The 23,229-nt window shown below is 44.0% G+C and overlaps 1 protein-coding gene across 1 annotated transcript in view; it reads right to left on the bottom strand.

Annotated features, from left to right (window-relative positions):
* Positions 1–2,942: 2,942 nt before the first annotated feature.
* TNFSF11 (TNF superfamily member 11) overlaps positions 2,943–23,229 on the bottom strand; it is a 42,401-nt gene continuing 22,114 nt past the window's right edge. Inside the window, exons 3-5 of the mRNA XM_070800025.1 lie at positions 11,651–11,696; positions 11,472–11,570; positions 2,943–4,487 (exon numbers count right to left, since the gene is read on the bottom strand). Of these exons, the coding sequence (XP_070656126.1) occupies positions 4,066–4,487; positions 11,472–11,570; positions 11,651–11,696 (567 nt within the window). The 3' untranslated portion in view covers positions 2,943–4,065. The remainder of the gene's footprint in view (positions 4,488–11,471; positions 11,571–11,650; positions 11,697–23,229) is intronic.

Raw genomic sequence — 23,229 nt, 5'->3', positions numbered from 1 at the left:
GTCAAGGCTATGATTTTTCCAGTGGTCATGTATGGATGTGAGAGTTGGACTGTGAAGAAAGCTGAGCCCTGAAGAATTGATGCTTTTGAACTGTGGTGTTGGAGAAGACTCTTGAGAGTCCCTTGGACTGCAAGGAGATCCAACCAGTCCATTCTGAAGGAGATCAGCCTTGGGATTTCTTTGGAAGGAATGATGCTAAAGCTGAAACTCCAGTACTTTGGCCACCTCCTGCGAAGAGTTGACTCATTGGAAAAGACTCTGATGCTGGGAGGGATTGGGGGCAGGAGGAGAAGAGGATGACAGAGGATGAGATGGCTGGATGGCATCACTGACTCAATGGACATGAGTCTGAGTGAACTCCGGGATGCCTGGCATGCTGCGATTCATGCGGTCGCAAAGAGTTGGACACGACTGAGTGACTGAACTGAACTGAGGCCAGAGCCAGGGACCAGGGGGAAAGAAGAAAGGATTAACACGCTAAGAGTGGAAAAGGAAAAGGGGGTGCAATGAGAAGAAAAGGCAGGAGGAGTAAAAAGTAGCATGTGAGTGGGAAAACTGGGGCTTCCCTGGTGGCTCAGATGGTAAAGAATCTGCCTGCAATGTGGGAGACCTGGGTTCGATCCCTGGGTTGGGAAGATCCCCTGGAGAAGGGAATGGCAACCCACTCCAATATTCTGGCCTGGAGTATTCCATGGACAGAGGAGCCTGGTGGGCTACAGTCCTTGGGGTCAGAAAGAGTCAGACATGACTGAGACTAACCTTCACTTTTCACTTCACATTCAGATCCTGGAAAGCCTTGAGCATCACTAGAGAAGAGAACAAGCCTTTTCCGGACCTCCTAGCATATCCACTTGCTTCCAGCATATCAGTTGCCGCCTTCAAGGCATAAGCCAACATTACATTGTCACAGATTTATTCCAGTGAAGCTCTAAAAGTCTCTTACCTATCGGGTTGTCAACATACATGAAATTCACATTAAGGTTCGGCTCAATTTCCAAGGTCTTCTCCAGAGGATCTCTCGATCTCTCTCAGCATTGCACATCATCCGCCACGTTAGTTCTCCAGTCTGGCAGGTGCCACCATCTGTCTTCTTACTAGATTCACCTTTGAGAGACTGCAAGTTACTTACCTCTAAGTTAAAAGTGGGGATGGGTAGCCTATATCCACTTTTGGAGTTGTGCAGCCCCCCTCCCATCCAGTTTGATTTCCTTTCTAGAACTTCTGTGATCCCTAAGATTGGGTCCAATGGGCTCCTTGCTATTCCTACAGCATTCTGTAGATGTCCAAGCCCTGGAACTCACCACACTCTTACTAGGATGGCTCTCCAGTGAAATGAAGATTCCTCAGGGCAAGAAGAATATCCAAGATCATGCGTGCATGCTAAGTCACTTCCATCATGTCCAACTCTGTGCAACCCTATGGACTGTAGCCCACCAGGCTCCTCTGTCCATGTGATTCTCCAGGGAAGAATACTGGAGTGGATTGCCATGCCCTTCTCCAGGGGATCTTCCCAATCCAGGGATAGAACCTGTGTCTCCTACATCTCCTGCATTGGCAGGCAGGTTCTTTACCACTAGTGCCACCTGGGACGCCCATGGTACCCGCAGTGCTTGGTAAAATTCCTAGCACATAGTTGGTGCTGCAAACGATTGAATGAATGTTATTCATCTTTGGAAAAATAGAATCATATTCTAGAAGCCAAGAAGCTAATAAAGCTCTCTACATGACAAGATTGTGTGTCAGTGGAGAAAAAAGACATTCTCCAACTGCCCCTCAAAGTTAATATTTTATTAAATGAAGAATAATTAGGACCAGCAATTGGGATATGTAACACTGAAGTGGCATTTGGTACCAATCTTGTTCTGTTGTGTCCAACTCTTTGCGACCCCATGGACTGCAGCACGCCAGGCTTCCCTGTCCTTCACCGTCTCCTGGAGCTTGCTCAAACTCATGTCCATTGAGTTGGTGATGCCATGCAACCATCTCATTCTCTGTCATCCCCTTCTCCTCCTGCCTTCAATCTTTCCCAGCATCAGGGTCTTTTCTAGTGAGTCAACTCTTTGCATCAGGTGGCCAAGCTCCAGCAGGTGGTGGAGCTTCAGCTTCAGCATCAGTCCTTCCAATGAATATTCAGGAATTGATTTCCTTTAGGACTGACTGATCTCCTTGCAGGCCAAGGGACTGTACCAATCTACCTCAGACTTACTGACAGTTGGAAAACAATAGGTGTATTTTGGTCAATGGTTAAGTCCTGCTATCAATGTCCCACCATCAAAAAAATTACAATTTTTTTCTTTGTAACCTCTGCTATTAATATTTCTTTTCTCCTTCTATCCTGTTACAACCATCAAGACACATTTATCCACAAATGGAAAGTGCCTTGAATTATAGCTTCCCTTGTCTTCCCAAGCGTTCATTTTCTTCTGTCTCATGTGGAGTAACCAACACGGGATTGATGGCTCCCTCACATAAATTTCCACGAGGACAAGCATCTGTCCTGTTAGTTAACATCCTGTCCTGTTCACAGTGTTAACAAGCACAGTTAGTGCTTCTTCTACACATCCCTGTTAGTGTATCCTTCCTGCTGAAGGATACAATGTTCAGGGGTTCCTCCAGGTCAAATGATTGTTCTATGGGGCCTTATGAACTTGTGCAAAGCACTATTTTTTTCTCACAGTGTAAGCATAACAATTTTTTTTTTCTTTTCTGAGTGGTAAAGTCTCTATGTTCTGGCTACAGTCTTGCATACAAATCCCTCGTAAATTATTTTTCAAATTCTGAGGTTCATTAATTTAACTGAATCTGTTCCTAATTTTAATTAAATCTGCATTTCCCCCTACTGGGAGAAATAACTTTTGGAAAGATAGAAGCCACATTACCATATTGAAGAGAAAGGATCATAGAGCAAGACAGACATAAAAGAGAAGCACAAACTCACAAGGCAGGTTTTCCTATAAATTTATTTTCATACCAAAAAAATAACATTCAAAGGCAATGTTTTTATTGTATAGTATAAAATAACTTCCACTAAATTAAAAATGGAATTTCTTTGCCGTAAGCCACTGATAACTTTTTCATTAAAAAAATTTACAATTTGCAGCACTTGTAGGAAAAAAACACCTGTTTAATAATTATATAAATACTCTTGACAGCCCAGTAGCCCATTATGTGTCTTTTTTGGCAATGTCAGCTTTCTAAAGTCAATTAGCTCCTAAATTTGAAAGGCACCTGGTGGCCAACATTCTGCTTATTATTCAAGGCATCCACTTTAATTTTTTTGCACAGACTTGACAAGTCTGAAAAATCTATTAAGTTAAAAAGAATGGAGAAATATAATACAGTTGATATTAACAAACAACATTTCTTCCCCTTAGCCGCAAGTTCTCCCCCAGGGGATTTACAAAGTGCACCAGTTAAATATGTCTGTACATTTAAAACATTAAATATGTCAACAGCAAGACAGTTTTAAATATTTTGAATCAAATACTATAGCACAAATATAATTTACAATACTTTGCACAGGAAACATTACACCTGAAATATAACTTTAGATATTATATAAAAATACATATATTCTTCTCTCCTCATTAGAAAAAGTATTTATTTGCAGGTTCCAGCAAGATGTAACAATTCAAAAGAATTTAACCCTTCAGATGGTCATCAGTTTGCAATTAAAAGACACCCTCTCCACTTCAACTGCATGGTGGTATATAACCAGCAGATTATAGAGCCAGAGAATTAACCCCTCCCATTGCCCAAAGGCAGTTTTTCTCAAAGACAGCCATAACTCCTCCAATCTGCTTTAATTCTAGGAACTCATTACAAAATTTATGAACCATTATGTAAGAAAACCCTTAGATTTTTATACACCTTGAGTCCAACATCTCCCATTGGCTGTAAATATATTTGCTCCTTACAGAGTCAAAGGCATGGGTAGGGTCTTCTTGTACCCTTTGGGTCATAGCTCTGAGTAGTTTCACATACCTATATACATCTTTCTTGACTTGCTTTGGGAGTTTTCTATACATCCTAGGAAACACGGGAAAACTCTCCCCGACATGGGGCTCAATCTATATCTCGAACTTTAAAAGCCCCAAAGTATGTTGCATCTTGATCTGGATCCAGTAGTGAAGGGTTGGAGACCTCAATGCTTATTTTCTCGCCAGACCGTAGCTTAAAAAATCCTCCCACGTTTATGGAGTAAAAATGGAATTCAGAATTCCCCAACCAGTACTTGGTGCTTCCTCCTTTCATCAGAGTGTGAGAACTGGGGATTTTGATGCTGGTTTTGGTGACATATACCATCAGCTGAAGATAATTCGCACTGAGGTTTCCCGAAGTCTCATGATGTCGAAAGCAGATGTTGGCGTACAGGTAATAGAAGCCGTCTTGGTTAACTATCAGTTTCCCATTGCTGAAGGTCATGTTGGAGATCTTGGCCCAACCTCGGTCATGGTACCAGCAGGACAGAGTCACTTTGTGGGAACCTAAGCAAAGGAGAAGCAAGTAATTTGAAACTTACTCCTGCAACGAGAAGCAAATCTTCACAATTCTGAGAGGTTGCAGAAAGACATACTGAGACGGTCATTGTTCCAGTGGGAGAACGACCTCTCAAGATTTATTTTCTAAAAGGAAAGTACAAGTACATTAATATGTCCCTGTGTTGTCTGCTGGGCACCTGAGAGGGGACAAAGACACAATCTCACTTTTTCAAGGAGCCTACAGCACACAAAGGGTAAGCATGATATATGTTCAGACAGGAAGCAAGGCACGGGCCCTGATAAGAAAGGTGCAGATGCTGCAAAGGGAATTCAAAGGAAAGAGATTACTTCCTTCCAGAAGGATCAAGAATGATTTTGTTGGGCTTGTGTGCTCAGTCACTTCAGTCGAGTCCAGGACTCGACTTTTTTGCAACCCAGGACTGTAGCCCTCCAGGCTCCTCTGTCCATGGGACTTTCCTGGCAAGAATACTGCAGTGGGTTGCCCTTCCCTTCTTTGGGGGATCTTCCCAACCCACAGATCAAACCTGAGCCTTCTACATTGCAGACAGATTCTTTACCATTGAGCCACCAGCTACTGAGCCTAATAACCTAAAGAAGTAATAGGATTCAGCCTACAGAGCATAAAGGTCGAAGGAAGAGAATCAGCCAAAGGCAGCTGAATCAAGAAAGCAAAAAACAAGTATAGGAAGAGAATATCCAGATTTCACATAGCCCCACCTTCTCTTTTAATTCACAGAGAGAGGTATATAGAAGGAGCTGAAAATTTGGGTCACAGCAACTTTGACTAAAAAATCAAACTCTTAAACTCTATTCTCATCACCATTGATTCTCTCCTCCTCCAACAGCCTAAATGCCTCCCAATTTCACATGAATGAAAAGCTTCCCCTAGAGAAGTTCACAGAGAAAACATCCTTGGCATGGCCCTCCCCAGGTTCACAACTTCATGCAGTCTTTTGTAAAGACCAAAGAATGGTTAAAATGTCTTCTGAGAAACCAGAATTCTCCTTTAGCCCCTTCTCACACTTGAAATGTGACAACTGATCTTCATGCCCCTGTTTTTGGAGTAGTGGAAGTTTCTAGAAGTCTCCTAAATGTGTCCAATGCTTTGAATATTTCAGGTCTTTTATTGTATTTTACTAGGTCTTTAGAAATTGTTGTTGTTGCTGTTTAGTTGCTAAGTCATGTTCAACTGTTTTATGGCCCCATGGACTGTAGCCCACCCAGTTCCTGTCCACGAGATTTCCCAGGCAAGAATACTAGAGTAGGTTGACATTTTCTTCTCCACGGATCTTCCCAACTCAGGGATCAAACCTATGTCTTCTGCATTGGCAGGCTGATTTTTTTGCCACTGAGCCACCAGGGAAGCCCTTCTTTAAAAATTGTGACATGATAAATCCACGATAAACCCCATTAATCAAATATTTATATTTATGTGGATACCCATTATCCAACTGGAAAAGGTCTCATCTAGTGGAGAAAAAAGCTGTTATACTGTGGAAAATCCAAAGTTTTCCACCAGAGGATTTTGTAAATACTTGTGATAAATCAAGGTTGTCATCTGCTAGAATTCCAACAAGGCAAAACAGAGCCGAGGAGTCTCAGAATGGGGTTAGGAGAAGTTTCTGCAGCCAGGGAGAAGTTCTTTGCTGCCTGTCAGCCAAGAGAAATCAGTCCATGGAACTTAAAGTAAATTCCATGGATCCATCAGAGCTGACAACCCTTTGGTTAGAGTGGGTCCTTGGGTGAACCCTGTAGAATCAGAAATCCACACTAGCTACCTTTCAAGACTGGCCTGAATCCTCAGGAAATCAAGGTGTTCACATCATCTTTTTCTAGAACACCTCCAGAGGGCCACTGGGCAGCTGGAATATGGTCTGGGGACCTCAACACCAGGCTCTTCCTCCACCAGGAAGAAAAAAAAAAAGTGCAGGAGGATCCAAGCTGCAGTAGGGCCACTCATCCTTAGGCCTCAAAGGCAAAGAAGTCAATGCTTCCCATCCCTCTGTTCAGAAATAGGACAGATTTCCTGAACTGCACATCTTTTCCACAGGAGGGCGATACAGCGAGTCTGAGAAGCCATCCCAAGCACCGTGGCCTCCAGAACCAGCAGGACACTCACACTTTTTCATCCAAGGTCCTACTTCAGACCATCCCAGATGAATGCACCCCAAATATAAGTATCATTCCATGGTCCCAACTGAGTCAGAAATGAGACTCTCAGACTCTACTCATCACATCCTCATAAACACTGCTGCTGCTGCATCACTTTAGTCGTGTTCGACTCTGTGAGACCCCATAGACTCTGTGGGCTACCCTGATGGGGCAGCCCACCAGGCTCCCCCATCCCTGGGATTCTCCAGGCAAGAACACTGGAGTGGGTTGCCATTTCCTTCTCCAATGCATGAAAGTGAAAAGTGAAAGTGAAGTCGCTCAGTCGTGTCCGACTCTAGCAACCCCACGGTCTGCAACCTACAGGCTCCTCCGTCCATGGGATTTTCTAGGCAAAAGTACTGGAGTGGGGTGCCATTGCCTTCTCCGATTCATAAAGACTAGCAAAGTTATTTCTCCGGGCTCGTAAACAGCCACCTAGTCCAATGACAAGCTAATAAAACTCAAGGTGTTTCCTATCTCAGATCAACAGATGGTTACCTCCTTCTTCCCCTACTTGTGTATTCAATCTTTTATCCAATCAATTATTGGCCTTATACTTCATCTTCCTTCCATGGTGGTCCTTAACAGAGAGCAAAGGAATGCCTAAGGTGGGGTCTATCCTCTCAATGGGATGGATCAGCTAGCCTTAGACCAAGGGCTGGGAGATAGGTCTGGGAAGGCAGGGAAGAATGTAGAAACCTTGACCGCCTGCCACTCTCATTGTTACCTCAAGTGGAAGGAGTATCCTAATTTCCTGCTCTACAGACTTACTCTTATCCATTCCCTGATCGATTCAGTCATTCAGTAAATATTTGACTGGTGCTTCCTATGGACATTCATTCTACCCATAATTAAGAATTATATCAAGCAGAGTACCCACAAGGCGCTTATGACTTAGAAGGGAAGAAAATAAGAAATGGGCACGCAAAATGAGAAATGTAACATTTTCATCTCTGCATGTCACATAACACATGGTTGAACTTCAGTTAAAGCAACTTGCAAGTGGAAGCTGCAGAAATTAATGGTGATCAGGTGAGTTCAGCCCAGTGACAGAGAACAGGGAGCACTTGGATCAAATGTGGATGGGCTGAGAAAAGGCAGAGTACTGTGAGCGAGAGAAACTGTTCAAGCAAAGAATGAAATGCACACAGTATGCAGAGGAGAGAGGAGAAAAGCCATCAGTGTCAACTGGAGGGCTCATGAATAGATGCCAGGGGGAGAAAAGACAAGAAGAGCGCCCCCTTCAGGTTGGAGGACCTCACACGCAAGCCTGAGTTTCTCTCACTAGAGGACCTTCAGCCTTCCCAGCCTCCCCAACCCCGAGTCACTGCTATTAGCTATTAGAGAAGCCTCTCCAGATATTTAGCCTGAGCTCCCCTTAAGAAAGCCATGAATCCCGACCTCATGAAATACTCCCCAATGAAAAATCAAGAAGCTTTGAAATGTATCAGTATAAGGCAGATTCTGATTCGTTTCATATATGTAGATAAGTACAAATAAGTATGAAACAGCTCCTCTAGCCACAGAATTTTCCAGGCCTCCTGCATTACAGGCAGATTCTTTACCATCTAAGCCACCAGGGGAGCCCATGGCTCAGATGGTAAAGAATCCACCTGCAGTGCAGGAAACCAGGACTTGATCTCTGGGTTGGGAAGATCCGCTTGAAGAGGAAATGGCAACCCACTACAGAATTCTTGCTGGAGAATCCCCATGGACAGAGGACCCTGGCGGGCTACAGTCTGTGGGGTTGCAAAGAGTAGGACATGACTGAACAACTAAGTATGAAAAAGAGACCCCAAGTGAACATGCAAACATAAAGCCATCTTTCTCCAAAGTATCCAATCCTGGTCCAAATAGGAGATAAATGAACTCAAGGAGTCACTGAACTCAAATGAGTCCAGGAGCCAGAAGATCAAATTCTATTTTCTTAAACAGAAGCATACACTAGTTCATTTCACTCCATCTCAAGCTCAATAACCATCAGAAAATGTCCAGGAGTTTTGCCTTGTTTTTGGCAATGATTTGATGCTAGGTGCCTGGAGGGAAAGCTTTATAACTAAAACATGCTTGTCATTGCCAAATAGACCTTGGCACACAGTCTAACGCAATGTTTATCATATGCCATTTAAAATGAACCAAAAAGATAAATGCAGAGTGCATTCACAGCACACACAGATGATGGATCAGTATTAATTTGATTGCCTCTGCGAACATGCAAAACAGTTTTCCACTCAGAAAATTAGAACAGTTCCATAAGGCACATACACAGAGAGAGACAGAGAAAGAGTAAATTTGTTTTTGAAGCAAATATCTGGGACAGGAGAGAGAGTTGAGGAAAATCTTCTGAAAATCACAGAGGTGGTTGCTCACTTTCTGTGTCTGCAGTCAGGCAAAATTCCTTTGTGCTCCATACTATTAAATATAATAGTGGCTTCAAAACTGTTTATTAAAACTTGGATTTTTTTAAGATTTAGCACTTCCCATATGGTCTTGATTCCTGGTTTTCATCCAGGCGGCCCTGGTTCAACTCCTGGTATGGGAGTGGTAACTTTTTGGGCTTCCCAGGTGGCTCAGTGGGTGAAGAATCTGCCTGCAATGCAGGAGACTCAGGTTTAATCCCTGGGTTGGGAAGATGCCCTGGAGAAGGGAATGGCAACCCACTCCAGTATTCTTGCCTGGAGAATCCCACGGACAGAGGAGCCTGGCGGGCTACAATTCATGGGGTCACAAAGAGTCAGACACGATTGAAGTGACTGAGCACAGCACAGCACAAGAAAAATTTGCCCTGAATAATTTTTTTGGAAAAAAAGAATATGTATAATTATTTAATTAAACTTTAAATAACAAATTGCATTCACTGAGTGCTTACTCTGTGCTCATTTCCACATAAGCATGTTAGTACGTGAGCTGGTTAAATCTTCACAGCTGCTGCAGGAAGTAGATACTATTACCATCCCCTTGAAGAAGCTAACACACAAAGGATTTCGATAGTACACACACGGTCACCCAATCAGGAAGGAGTGCGGTGGGGCCTCAGACCCAGGCAGTCAGACCCGAGACACCTGCTATACAACTGCATTCATCTACTTCTTACAGGAAGGGAGGAACATAAGGACACTGAATGTACTTCCCTCCGACAAAGCCAACTGGCCACAAGGTACTTATGTGATAATCCACAGAGTAAAAAGCACAGACTTGGGAATCAGCTAGAGTGGAATTCAGTTTCTAAGCCTGCCCTGTTGTAGCCTGGATCAGGTAGCTTACACTCTGTGCGTCTTGGTTTCCCTAGTTGCAAAATCTGAACAATAATCGCTATTTTGCTGGGTTGTAGAATTAGAGATAGTTAGAAGTAAAGATAATGAACACAAAGCAAAATGCTTGACACATAGTGTGTATCCAATAAATAGTATAACGATAGTAATGTTCCATGTTAACTCTACTGTTGACTTAAAAAAATTTCACAATTGTGAGATTTGCAAGTTAAGTTTTATGCGAGCTAAGCTTTATTTGGGGCAAAATGAGGACTGCAGCCTGGGAGACAGCGCCTCAGACAGCTCTGAAAAACTGCTCCAAAGAGGTAGTGGGAAGGTCAATATATATGATTTTGGAGAAGGGGGAGTTCAGTGCAATCAAGCACGTATCTTTGCAAAAGTTTTCTGTTAGTCACGAGGAGCTGAGGTCACCATGAAGGGATTTAGTGCGTTCCTAGATATGAAAAGATACACATATCTAGCTCATAAAATCAGATCCTGAAAATATCTATCTATCTAAAGACCTGTTTTGCCAGTTTTCCCAGAGCACAGAGCACCTCATTCCTGATCCCCACCCTGAACTCCCTTCAGGGGGTATTGAAGGCCGATAGCTATAACAGCAGGTGATCTAATCCTTGTAGAGGCAGATGGCAAGCGCCAATATGGAGTCAACACTGTTGTAAGGTTCTTTGTAATCTTTTTTAAGTTCACCTAGCCTCATGTGAAGTAACCGTTGGGGATTGTATGATGGACTACATTGGGTAGATGTAGATGCAGAGCTCTGAGTCTCCTCTTTCCAAAAGAAAATCAGGTCTCCAGTTCACTGAGCTAAATATCTAGCCTGAAAAATAATGATAACCCCCTGGAGAAGGAGTGTGCCTCATTTTCTAGAGGGCCCCTGCCTCTGAAATATCACTCTGCTAAGCTTCTACCTGGCACTCTGCAGGAGACGGCTGAGTATGACTGTGTGTGTGCTCATTCACTTCAGTCGTGTTTGACTCTCTGCGACCCTGTGGACTGCAGCCTGCCAGGCTCCTCTGTCATGGGATTCTCCAGGCAAGAACACTGGGGTGGGTTGCCATGCTCTGCTCTAGAGGATCTTCCCAGCCCAGGGATCAAACTCACATCTCCTACTTCTCCTGCATTACAGGTGGATTCTTTACCCACTGAGCCACCTGGGAAGCCCAGAGTATATGACTACCTGGAGGAATTCATGCACCTCACAGGCCAGTCACGGGGATTTGTCAACTTTGGCCTGGATAAACAGAGATGAGTATACCAAGAGACCATTCTTCTCAGCTATATCACCTCACCTGGCAGTTGTTTAACATAAAGTCACTCTGATGGTCTGAAAATGAATATAGTGATAATGTGGATTCCTGCATGATTGAGAATCACTGTTTCCATGGTGTGGATGACAAACCAAAGACCAGATGACTTTTCTTCTGGTCTAGAAGTTACGGGCTCTCAAAATTTTGGTAACAGGCTAAGAATAGGTCTGAGTATTCAGCTGGGGTGACAAATGACTCTTGAAATATTGTTCAGGCTGGATGCAAACGGAACTTACCTGATGGGATGTCAGTGGCGTTAATCGTGAGATGGGCAAAGGGCTGAATCTCAGGTTTGTTCCTTCTGGCCAGATCTAACCATGAACCTTCCACCATGGCTGGAGATAAGAGAAGCCACGTTAGCCCAAGGAGGAGTCACCCTAGGGGTTTTCAAATATTTGTACAGGTCCACGCTTACCTTTTTCTGCTCTAATGTGCTGTGATTTAACAATATGTTGCATTTCCTGCAATAAAAAGAAAAAAAATCTGGTTTATACACTCACTCTTTTGATAAGGCAGTTAAGAATTCAGGACTGTTAGACATACAATAAATTAATCCTCTTTCCCTCAAAATATGCCAAAAATACATAGGTAGTAAAATTTCTTGATGTTCTAAGTAGTCATCAGGGGAAGTTCATCTCCAAAGAATTATCTGATGTACTTAAAAAGTAGATTACACACATACTATTCAACAAAATACTTCGGACAGTAAGAGGAAATAAAAGACAGTGTAAATTATAAAACATGGAATCACCAAACATAATGAAACATTTGTAGCAGGTACACAAAGGAAGATGAAGTTAACTAGGAAAATAACAATTACCACAGAATGTATGACCCTCTTAAATCTTTAGGGAGGCTCTTTTTATGTCTATTTCATTAGTGAATTCCTGTTCTAACGTTGAAGCTCACCCCATAAGAAAGAGAAAGATGCCTGGCTCCCAGTGGTTAATTTTTTATTTTAAAAAGTCACGGTGTATTTAAAGTACTACATGGATGTCCAAGAGCTTTTAGATCACCAGTAATTAACTTAAAATATTGCCACAAATAGAGGTGTAGAAGCTCAAGGCAGAAACAAAAAGAGCTCAAGTACATAAAAAGCATTGTCGTTGTTCAGTCGCTAAGTCGTGTCTGACTCTTGGCAATGTCATGGACTGTAGCCCGCAGGCTCCTCTGTCCACGGGATTTCTCAGACAAGAATACAGAGTGGGTTGCCATTCCCTTCTCCAGGGGCTCTTCCCGACCCAGGGATCGAACTCATGTGTCCTGCACTGGCAGGCAGATTCTTTACCTCTGGCTACTGGGGAAACCCCACACAAAGAGTATAGCTAACTGCCTGTCTCTATTTGAGCCCTGACAGTGAAGGGTCCAGTAGGTAACTGCTGCTGCTGCTGCTGCTGCTGCTGCTAAGTTGCTTCAGTCGTGTCCGACTCTGTGCGACCCCATAGACAGCAGCCCACCAGGCTCCCCTGTCCTTGGGATTCTCCAGGCAAGAACACTGGAGTGGGTTGCCATTTCCTTCTCCAGTGCGTGAAAGTGAAAAGTCAAAGTGAAGTCGCTCAGTCGTGTCTGACTCTTAGCGACCCCATGGACTGCAGCCCACCAGGCTCCTCCATCCATGGGGTTTTCTAGGCAAGAGTACTGGAGTGGGGTGCCATTACCTTCTCCGAATCAAGACCTTAGCTCCTATTAAATAGTAAAGTGATGCAGATGAAACTTCAGGCTTTGACTTCAGGTCAAGTCCCTTCCCAGGCCCCTGGATGTACTAACATACATATTAACAACACCCCGACCACAGGGGGCCTCTGTCATAGGTGGTTGTGAAGATTCAATGAGCTCATACACGTAGGCACTTAGCAAAGGCTCTGGTAAAGCCATACATGTAAATACTACTAGAGGGACTTGCCTGGTGGTTGGGTGGTTAAGAATCCGCCTTGCAATGCAGGGGACACGGGTTCGACCCCTAGTCGGGGAAGTAAGATCCCACATGCGGAGAGGCAACTAAGCCCTAAGCCCTAAGTTGTGCCACAACTATGCAGCCTGTTGCCACAAGGAAAGATCCCACATGGCACGATGACTAAGACCCGATGCAGACACATAAACAGATACATAGATATTTTAAAAATAAATTATTAGTAATATTAACACTAGAAACACTCTGGAGAGAATCCGAATTTCTGTGTTATTGGGGTGATGATCCATGATAACTACCCCACCCTCCACAATGTTTAAAAGATGGGCCAGATAGCTCAAGTTCTTTGAGTGTGTGGAGACAAGGGCTTTGAGACAGATGATGGGTGGGTAGATAGAGGCAGAAACACAGTTTTCCAACTGCTAACAGAAGTGATAAAATTACACTGATTCTTCTGTTTGCCTTCAGGATCCCCAAGAGAGAAGAGCATTTAAGCTACTTTTATTTTTTAACTGGAGGATAATTGCTTTACAATAGTGTGTTGGCCTCTGCCACACATTAACATGAATCAGCCACAGGCATACACAGGTCCCCTCCCTCCTGAACACCCCTCCCACCTCCCTCCCCACCACGCCCCTCTAGGTCATCGCAGAGCGTGTATCTGGGTGGAGCTCCCTGTGTCACCCAGCACGTTCCCACCTGCGATCTATTTTACATATGGTCATGTATCTGTTTCTGTGCTATTCTCTCCATCCGTCCCACTCCCTTCTTCCCCTGAGAGAAAGACAAATATCACATATTAATTCATGCATGCGGAATCTAGAAAGACGGTACTGATAAATCTGTTTGCAGGGCAGCAATGGAGATGCAGACATGGAGAATCTTATTTTTAAAGGCCCTTGGAGGACACAGCAGTGCTGTCTTCAATTACCTGTTCTAACAGCCTAAAGAAGTTACACGCAGTGTGACTAACTTTCTTTTTTTTTGCGCATTGGGATCTTTTTAAAAAAACTTTATTGGTGTATAGCTGCTTGACGCTGCTGTGTTAATTTCTCCTGTCCTGCAAAATGAACACAGATCCATAAATCCCGTCCCTTGTGGACGTCCTTCCTCTTCAGGTCACCGCAGAGCATTCAGTAGATCCCCTGCACTGTACAGTGGGTTCTCATTAGTTACTTTATTCACAGTATTGATAGTGTATGTAAGTCAGTCCCAGCCTCCCACTTCCTCCCATCCTCCCCTTTCCCTTTGGTATCCATAGATGTGTTTTCTGACTTTCAGTGGAAACTTTTCAGCCTCATCCAGGACTACCTGCTGCCCTTATTGCTCAGGGCACTGCCCTGCACAGTTCTGGGGCAAATGGTGGCTGGTCCTTTGGGGCTGTCCAGTGGTCCTCACCAGGCCCTTTCCTTCTCCCACTCCATCCAAGATTTATTTCTCTCCCCTGCTGACTGCCCATCCCTTGACTCTCTTCTCATGATCTCTGGGTTCCCAATGGGATCCTGATTTCTGGAATTTCCTAGCCTTCCCTGCAATCTCAACAAAGATTTATACATGCACAACCTACCTATTTTACAGTGTGTGTGTATTTATGCATTTATATATACACAATGATACATTGTATACATCTGTTACAAATGTGTAATATATTGCATACATAATGTATCTTTATTCATTATATATATTTATACATATAAAGTGAAGATACATATTGGGTGGGCCAAAAAGTTTGTTCAGATTTTTCTGTACCATCTTATGGATGAAACTTTTGGCCAACCCAATATATGAAATGTTTACTATACAGTGTATATAGCTTTACATATTTATGATTAAATATATCTTTATACATTGTGCATCTCCTTATCTATTTCTATAGGTGTCTATAACGTATCTTCATCTGATTACTAGCTCTGAGAAGACGGAATAGGAGTCGGAACCTGGATGACAGGAGTTCAGAGACTTCAAGCTGCCTCTCATTCTCCCTCTAGCCCTGATGGACCTCATCATCAGAAGGAAGAGGGGGGAACGGGGTTCAAGACAGCGAAGTAGAAAGACGCGTACTCATCTCCTGCCGGAGCCCCAGAATCACGTTGAAAAGGAGGTTGGGGATGGAAGAAGGGAGCAGCACCCGGTGTGACACAGGCCTGCGAACGCCTGCCTGCTGGGAGCTTTCCTGTTGAGAAGAACACATTTATTCTTTTTTTTTTTTTTGAACAGCTGTATGATTCCTTTAATTGGAAAGTGTTATACATGGAGATATATCAGGAAATCAGAATAGCAGAACACATTTATTCTTGAGAAAGACAAGGAGAGAACCATTGTGCTAGCTCGAAGGTTCTCAGCCTTGAATGTGAAGCCTGACTTCCCAGGGGTGGAGTCTGAGAATGCGCATTTCTCGCAGGTGAGCTGGCATGGCTGACCTGGGGCCTCCATTTGAGAAGAGCAACCCCACTCCCATCCCCAAAGACTTCAGAGATGTGCACCTCTGAGAGTTTCTCAAAGCTTGAGACCAGGCCAGAGACGCAGCAGACAAAAGTCACTGATTAAGTGGGCAGGGAAAGTTTGTTCTCTCCCACCCAGGAATGAACTTCTGTCCATTTAATCAGCAGCTGCTAGGTCAGTGCTGTCATAGAATCTCTTTATTACAAGAAAATGCAATAACCAGAGCCATTCTGAAGCACTTTCAATGTTTGCTTTAAAAAAAAAAAAAGTGTCATGACCCAGGATGAATTAAAACTCAAGCAAAAGACCCATGAGGTAATGCTGCTTTCATGTTATACAATTTTGGGCATCCAAGAATTGCAGTTTCTTCTCAAAAGCCATACAGGTTTCTCAAAAACCATCCACATGAAAAGCAAAGTACAAAAAATGTAGACTCAATGTCTGTTCTTATATTCTTACCCCACCTCCAATCTTTTGAACTCTAAGATCATTCTTATTTATGTGTACACATTAACCATGAACATAACAAAGAGACTACAGTTTGGGGGTGCCCTGGCCCAACTCCAGCCAGTCTAACTCAGTTAGTCTGATATTGACTTGCTGGATTTTCTTTTTTTTTTTTTTTTACAGTAATCTCCCCAGGTGATTCTAATATGTAGCAGGCATAGAGAAACATTACTATTTGAGCATTTCCATGAATGGTGGTTTGGTGAGAGCTCTATTTAGTCATTGATTATATTCTCACAATTTATCTGGGAAATCCCACAGACAGAGGAGCCTGCTGGGCTACAGTCCATGGAGTCACAAAGAGTCAGACATGACTGAGCACGCACATGCTCCTCTTTAGAAGACTATACTCTAGGAGGCTGGCAGGAAAGTATCAGTGGCCTGTGATGGAGTTCTGGACATGCTGCCCCCAAATATAGTGATTTATATGATTTTGAGAAATGGTGGATGCAGGAAGAACCTCTTGGCCTCCCTCTTCTCCCTGAAGCAGGTCATAGACCCTCAGGTGAGAGGTACCTTCCCCATCTGGAAGAAGGGAGCCTCTTCATCTCTTAAGATGGGACAACACCCAGAGGAAACTGAAGGAGAATGGACATGTGTATGTATAGTTGAGTCACTTTGCTGTCGATCTGAAACCATCACAACATTGTCAATCGGCTATGTGTGCGTGCCTGCTAAGTTGCTTTGGTCAGGTCTGACTTTCTGCAACCCCTTTCTGTAGCCCACCAGGCTCCTTTGTCCAGGGGATTCTACAGGCAATAACACGAGTGGGTTGCCATGCCTTCCTCATTAATCAACAACTATATGCCAATATAAAATAAAAAGTTCAAAAAAAAAAAAGTTTATGCAATTTTCATATAAAGGAACAAAGACTATGTGGATAACAAATACTGAAAAAATCATATTACAGAGCTGTGTCTGAGGTTAATTAACAAAAACATTATCCTATTTTTTTCCTATTTGGGAGAAAAAGTGATTGCTGCAAGATCCAGCTTAAATATGAAAAAAAAAAAATGAAGGAACGGGCCTTGCTGAGTTTCCCCCAGTGCACCACCCTTCACTGAGACCCTGTCCTGTCCCATTTTTTCCCTACACCTTTCCACTCTTCATCAAACTGAGTATAAAACCGACTCAGCTTAACTATTCCCGTGGGTCTTCATTTCCTTATGAAGGCTCCTGTGTCACATAAAACCTACATTAAATAAACTGGGATGGCTTCTCTTATTAACTTGTCTTTTGTCAGTCTAATTTATAGGACCCCCACTGGTGAACCTAAGTGGGGAGAGGGGGAAAGAGTCTTTTTTTTCCCCCTCTCGCCCACCTGGACCAGGGGATCTGACAAAAAGGAACCTCAACATCAGGAAATACGGTCTCAGAATTCCTGGGATGGAGGGAGGGAGTCTTCAGAGAACAGCAGGCTCAGAACCTGCCGGAGGAGTTCAGAGCTTGCCTGTCGGGTGGAGGAGCCTCCGGACTCAGCCAGGCAGGCCCTGGGTGTGGGGGCCTCACATCTCCAGTAGTGACTCCATCAAGGTCCCGCCACAGAGCAGGGCCACCCTGGTCCCTTTTCTCAAAGCTCAGATACTTGACTATGTACATACCATGCAGTTCTCTCTTGAATGGCCTCCTAATATTCTTAATTTTCAAGATTATAGGAGACTCTTCTGAAGGAGTACAATTCTATTTATCTCCCAAGCTTTGCATTTACATTTATTTTCATCCACAGCCGTCCTCTCCTTTTGTCACATTAATTAGAGTGTTTTAAAATTCGCAGAGTTCTTTAGTCCTAAATCTTATCATTCAGACACTGCTTCTGGTTTCTTTGAATTCAGAAAGATCTGATCTGTCTAATTTGGGGAAGACACTACAAAGAACATCCAAACTCCTTTCCTCTGAACAAATTATTCACATAAAAGAGATCTTTTAAGGAATGTTTTATGGGTTTTATCTTATTTTAAACCCAGCTGTAATTTTTTTTTTTTTTTTAGTTAACTCCCTGGACACACATTGAGAAATGGAATATTTCCTGCTGGATCAGTAAACAAGGATGTTCATAGTCCCGGGCGATCGCAGCCACTCCCGCTGATGAGTGGATGAGCCCCGAGGGAGCTCAGAAAGCAAAGAACACCAGGCGGCAGCCGCTCCCCGTGGTGAGAAACTCAGGGCGGGAAAAGCAGCCACACCCTGTGGCGAGACACTCAGGGCGGGAAAACGGGAGCGCGGCCCCAGATGACAGGGTGAAAAGCGAAAGCGGGAGCCTCTCACTCTTTGTGACCCCGTGGACGGTGGCCCACCAGGCTCCTCTGTCCACGGAATTCTCCAGGCAAGAATCCTGCAGCGGGTACCATTCTCTTCCCCAGGGGATCTTCCGGACCTAGGGGTTGAACCTGAGTCTCCTGCACTGCAGGCAGATTCCTTAGCTGCTGAGCCACCAGGGAAGCCCCAGAGCTGAGGGGCATATCAAGGGAATGATTTGAGTGAGCCCAGACTCTTGCATCTTCTCACACACAGGAAAGCGCTCAATGCCTTAACTTCAGTTATCCGTCTCCTTTAATTAGCATTAATTGTTTGACGTTCAGACTCCCGGCCCTTGGTCGCAAAACTTCTGTATAACCTGGCTCCTCCCTTCGCCTCCTCAGGGCAGTTCTCTCGCGGTCATGTGAGATGCTGTCTCCAGGCTTGAGGTCCTAAAAATTCCCACTGAATAAAACGTAACTCTCCACTTCTAGGTTGGGAATCGTTTTTAAGTTGACACACACAGTACAATCATAGGTTGTCTCCCTCCTGTCATCCAGAATGCCCACAGCTATGCATAAAGAAGTATAGAGAGGTTTGACACGCCTCCCAGCGAACAGCCTCCAGCAGAAGCCAGAAACAGTCTCCAGGGTGAGAAAGCTGGGCAGACCGCCCTCTCTATCTTCTGTTGGCTGAGAACTCCTAAAGAAAAACCAGCGTCCTGTTCCCCAGGAACATCGGCGATCTGCCTTCTCAGAAGAGAGCATGTTTAGCGTCTGTCACATTCAAGGACAAAGAGACCTACCCGCTGGCTTCCAAAACCTACTCAGGACTGGTAGGATCTTACCTGTAAGTTCCTAGGAAAATCCCATGCATGAATGAACTTATATTTATGGTCACACTATAACAAGAAGGCTTTTCAGCTAATTTATGCATTTTTAAATAAGCATAATTTGCGTCTAAATTGTGAGAGCTTCATTTAACCCTTCAAAACGGGACAAAAAAGAAAAACCGAACTACTGGTAGACAGCCAAAGAAATCACTGCCAATTCAAGGATAAAAGAAATCCTCTGACATGCTGCCACCTAGTGGACACTGTCTAACATTGACAAGCCAGACTGCAGGTTTCAAACTGCCTTCTGCCCCAACTCCACAAAGTTCTAAAAACAATAGATGATGAGGAAATTACCAAACATTTTGAAAATCTCCTTGTGGTATTTTCCTATTTAGACTGCACTGACTTTTTCATCTTTGCCGTCACAGTACATTTGGACAAGAAAACAACCGGTATGATATTTCCTTTTTCTTTAATTTCCACTTTTTATTTCACTCAGAGAAAAATGTTGGGATTTCACAATTTCTCCTTCAAGAAAGAGAGTACACAAAAGATCAATAGGATTGTGTAACTGTGGTCTCTAGGATGGCTTCTCTTCAACTTCCGCCTTAATTCAACATCTAAGTACGATTCCCGGGAGTGTGATGGGGAGACTGTTGTGCCAGGCGCCCCTGAACATCTTATATTATTTTCGGATCATTTTGCCAAAGAGAAGTAGGGGAGAGACATCCCAGAACTGGCTCAATCTTAATATATCAGAGCCACTTAGGAGAGATCGCACTCCATAAGAATAAATATAAACACCTGTCAGCATTTTCAGCTCCTTTTGAGCAGTCATGGGAATTTTGCTCCAGGTTATTTAAACATTGACAGCAAACGCTCAACCCAGCCTCTGCAAACTCAGCTGGATAACCGCCCCCAACAAGACTTTGAGCCTTCCAATTCAAAAGTGAACGTTATTAATTTGGTCTTATAAAATCATATGGATAAACAGATACAAATCTTCACTGAGGATACTCCCAACTGTAAAGATAACCCTGAGAAAAGTCAAGTCGCTGGAGTCTGGTCTCATCAGACTAAAGAGCCCACCTGAGCACTGCGATGTGACTTGCGCCATCCATGCGGTACCTGTCAGTCAGAGCACAGGAGGAGCAATTTGTCTAGCCAGATGCTTCTGGAAGCCACTGGCACCAGCTCCTAGCTGGGGTCTCAGGTGGCTGCCTCCCTCTGCAATCCCAAAGGCAGCTGCAGGGACATCTGGCTGGTTGAACAAGGATTTAACACCCCGTTTGCCAGATATAATACAGGGTTCATACACTTGTTAACATATGTAATGCATTCATTTTAACATCTTAATGATACCCTTCCTGTAATTCTTCTCCAACCTAGTTACGAGAATAGTGTATTCATCAGCCGAGTTAGCACATGAATGCCACACGAGGGTTGTTTCTGAAAATGAATAGCCAGTTTCCTATTCCTGCAGAGAAATCCTGCAGACTTGCACCTTGCAAAGAGCTCAGAAATCCATCCTCATGCCTCCAGCCAGAGGACCACTGCCTTCCTTCAAGCCGTCATCATTTCTCATTGCTGCTGCTGCTGCTAAGACGCATCAGTCGTGTCCGACTCTGTGTGACCCCATAGACTGCAGCCCACCAGGCTCCCCCATCCCTGGGGTTCTCCAGGCAGGAACACTGGAGTGGGTTGCCATTTCCTTCTCCAGTGCATGAAAGTGAAAAGGGAAAGTGAAGTCGGTCAGTCGTGTCCAACTCTTCGAGACCCCATGGACTGCAGCCCACCAGGCTCCTCCGTCCATGGGATTTTCCAGGCAAAAGTACTAAATCGGGGTGCCATTGCCTTCTCCAAAGTTACTATAATAGCCTCCTACCCCCTCTTCTGGGCTCCTGCTTTCCTCAAACCAGCCCAATGCTGCTAGAGTGAGTGTCAGAAAGTCTGAAAGGGAGCAAGGCCGTTATCTTCTATTTTCTTAAAAATTTTTTTAAAAAAATTTTATTGAAATACAGTTTACTTACAATGTTGTGTTAGTTTCAGGTGTGCAGCAAAATGATTCGGATACTATATATCTATACATAGATATATATGTGTGTGTTTAGTCGCTAAGTCCTATCCTACCCTTTGTGACCCCAGGTTTCCCTGTCCTCCACTATCTCCCGGAGTTTGCTCAAACTCATGTCCATTGAGTCAGTGATGCCATCCAACCATCTCATCCTCAGCTGCCCCCTTCTCCTCTTGCCTTCAACCTTTCCCAGCATCAGGGTCTTTTCCAATGAGTTGGCTCCTAGCATCAGGTGTGGATAAACATTTTCAGATTCTTTTCTCTTATAGGTTACTACAAGATACTGAGTAACATTCCCTATCCTACACAGTAGGTCCTTGCTGGTCATCTGTTTTATATATAGTAGTGTGTATATGTTAATCTCAAACTCCTAACTTATCCCTCCCCTGTCTTTCCCGGTTGGTAACTGTGGGACCCAAGGATAAAAGAGCAGATAAAACTAAGGAGGGTCCTGGAATGCAGGAACGGATAAACTGGACCCTTATCATCCTTCCCTCCCCCGTGTTGTAACTATTAATGGATTTCAGTCTCCTGAGTGGTATAACCTGTCTCCCCTCTTACCCATTTGCCTTACTCTTCCCCCAACTCAGTATATATGCCTCATCCAATAGCAAATGACCCGCAAGACCCCTACCCCACTCCTTGTATCCCGGGTATAAAAGTGGACTAAGGAGCCTTGTTCAACGTCGGCTCTCCCTTGAGCCAGCCCGCTGTTCTAACAGTGTCTCCTATTCTAATAAACTTTATTTCCCTCTCATTCTGCCTCATGCCTGGAAATTCTTTTCCAACCCGCGCCCAGACCACGACAGTAACCATAAGTTAGTTTCCTATGTCTATGAGTCTATTTCTGTTTTGCAAATAAATTCATTTGTATCTTTTCTTTAGATTCCACATATAAGCAATATCATATGGTATTTGTCTTCCTCTGTCTGACATTTCATTTAGTATGATAATCTCTGGGTCTATCTATCCATGTTGCTGCAAATGGCATTATTTCATTCTTTTTATGGCCAAGTAATATTATGGCCAAATTATATATATTGCCCAATTATATACAAATATATATATGGGCAATTAATATAAATATTAATATTTATGGCCAAAGTAGTATTCTGCTGTGTATATGTACCACATCTTCATCCGTTCCTCTATTGATGAAGTCCCTTCTCTTCTGAAAACCCTCCAGGGGCTGCGGGCAGACTTGAGCAACAAGTCTAATTCCTAACCTGGGCCATGCATGACTGGGCTGGTTACCACCCCAGGCTCTCCTGCCACTCCTCCCCTGCATCCTCAAAGCCCATCACCCTTGAGAACACTCTGGGTGTTCAAGCCACATGGCACCACTTCAGAGTCATCTCCTGCAGGTCTCCTGCGCTTCCATCCATGCAGACTTGGCACACAGCTCCTCCCCTGGAGAGAGATCTTACTGTCTTATCGAGAGCTCATCTTTAGTTGCAAAGATTTTATTTCCATGGCATTCTTGGCTCACAAAGCACAGAAAGAATAACCACCAGATGCTATGGAACAACAAAAGAGACAGGATTGGTTTTTTTTAGGCCGAGCTACCTGGCACGTGGGCTCTAGTTCCCTGATGAGGGGTTGAACCCACGCCCCCTACACTGACACTGGACCACTGCCAGGGAAGTCCAAGAGACAAGGTTAGGGTTGATTTACAATCGATGTCGCAGCCCCTCTTTGTCCCTCCGCTAATGCTCGCTTTGGAATTTCTAATCCACAGGATGTCGGGGGACACTTTGTATGCACCTGGATGGAGCCGGAGACCTCCTGGCTTGTTGTGAAGAGTCAATGGTTAAGACTCTGAAAACACCTCAAGGCAAAGAACTTTAAGGACAGGAGCCATTAAGGGGTTCCCTGATGCCGGAAAAGATTGAAGGCAAAAAAAGTGGGCGGCAGAGGATGCGATGGTTGGATGGCATCCCTGACTCAACGGACATGAATTTGAACAAACTCTGGGAGATGGTGAAGGACCGC

The sequence above is a fragment of the Bos indicus genome, chromosome 12 (assembly GCF_029378745.1).
Source record: "Bos indicus isolate NIAB-ARS_2022 breed Sahiwal x Tharparkar chromosome 12, NIAB-ARS_B.indTharparkar_mat_pri_1.0, whole genome shotgun sequence".
NCBI classification, from domain to species: domain Eukaryota; kingdom Metazoa; phylum Chordata; class Mammalia; order Artiodactyla; family Bovidae; genus Bos; species Bos indicus.
Note: the sequence above shows the minus strand (reverse complement) of the source record. Positions and strands in the feature narration are given on the sequence as shown.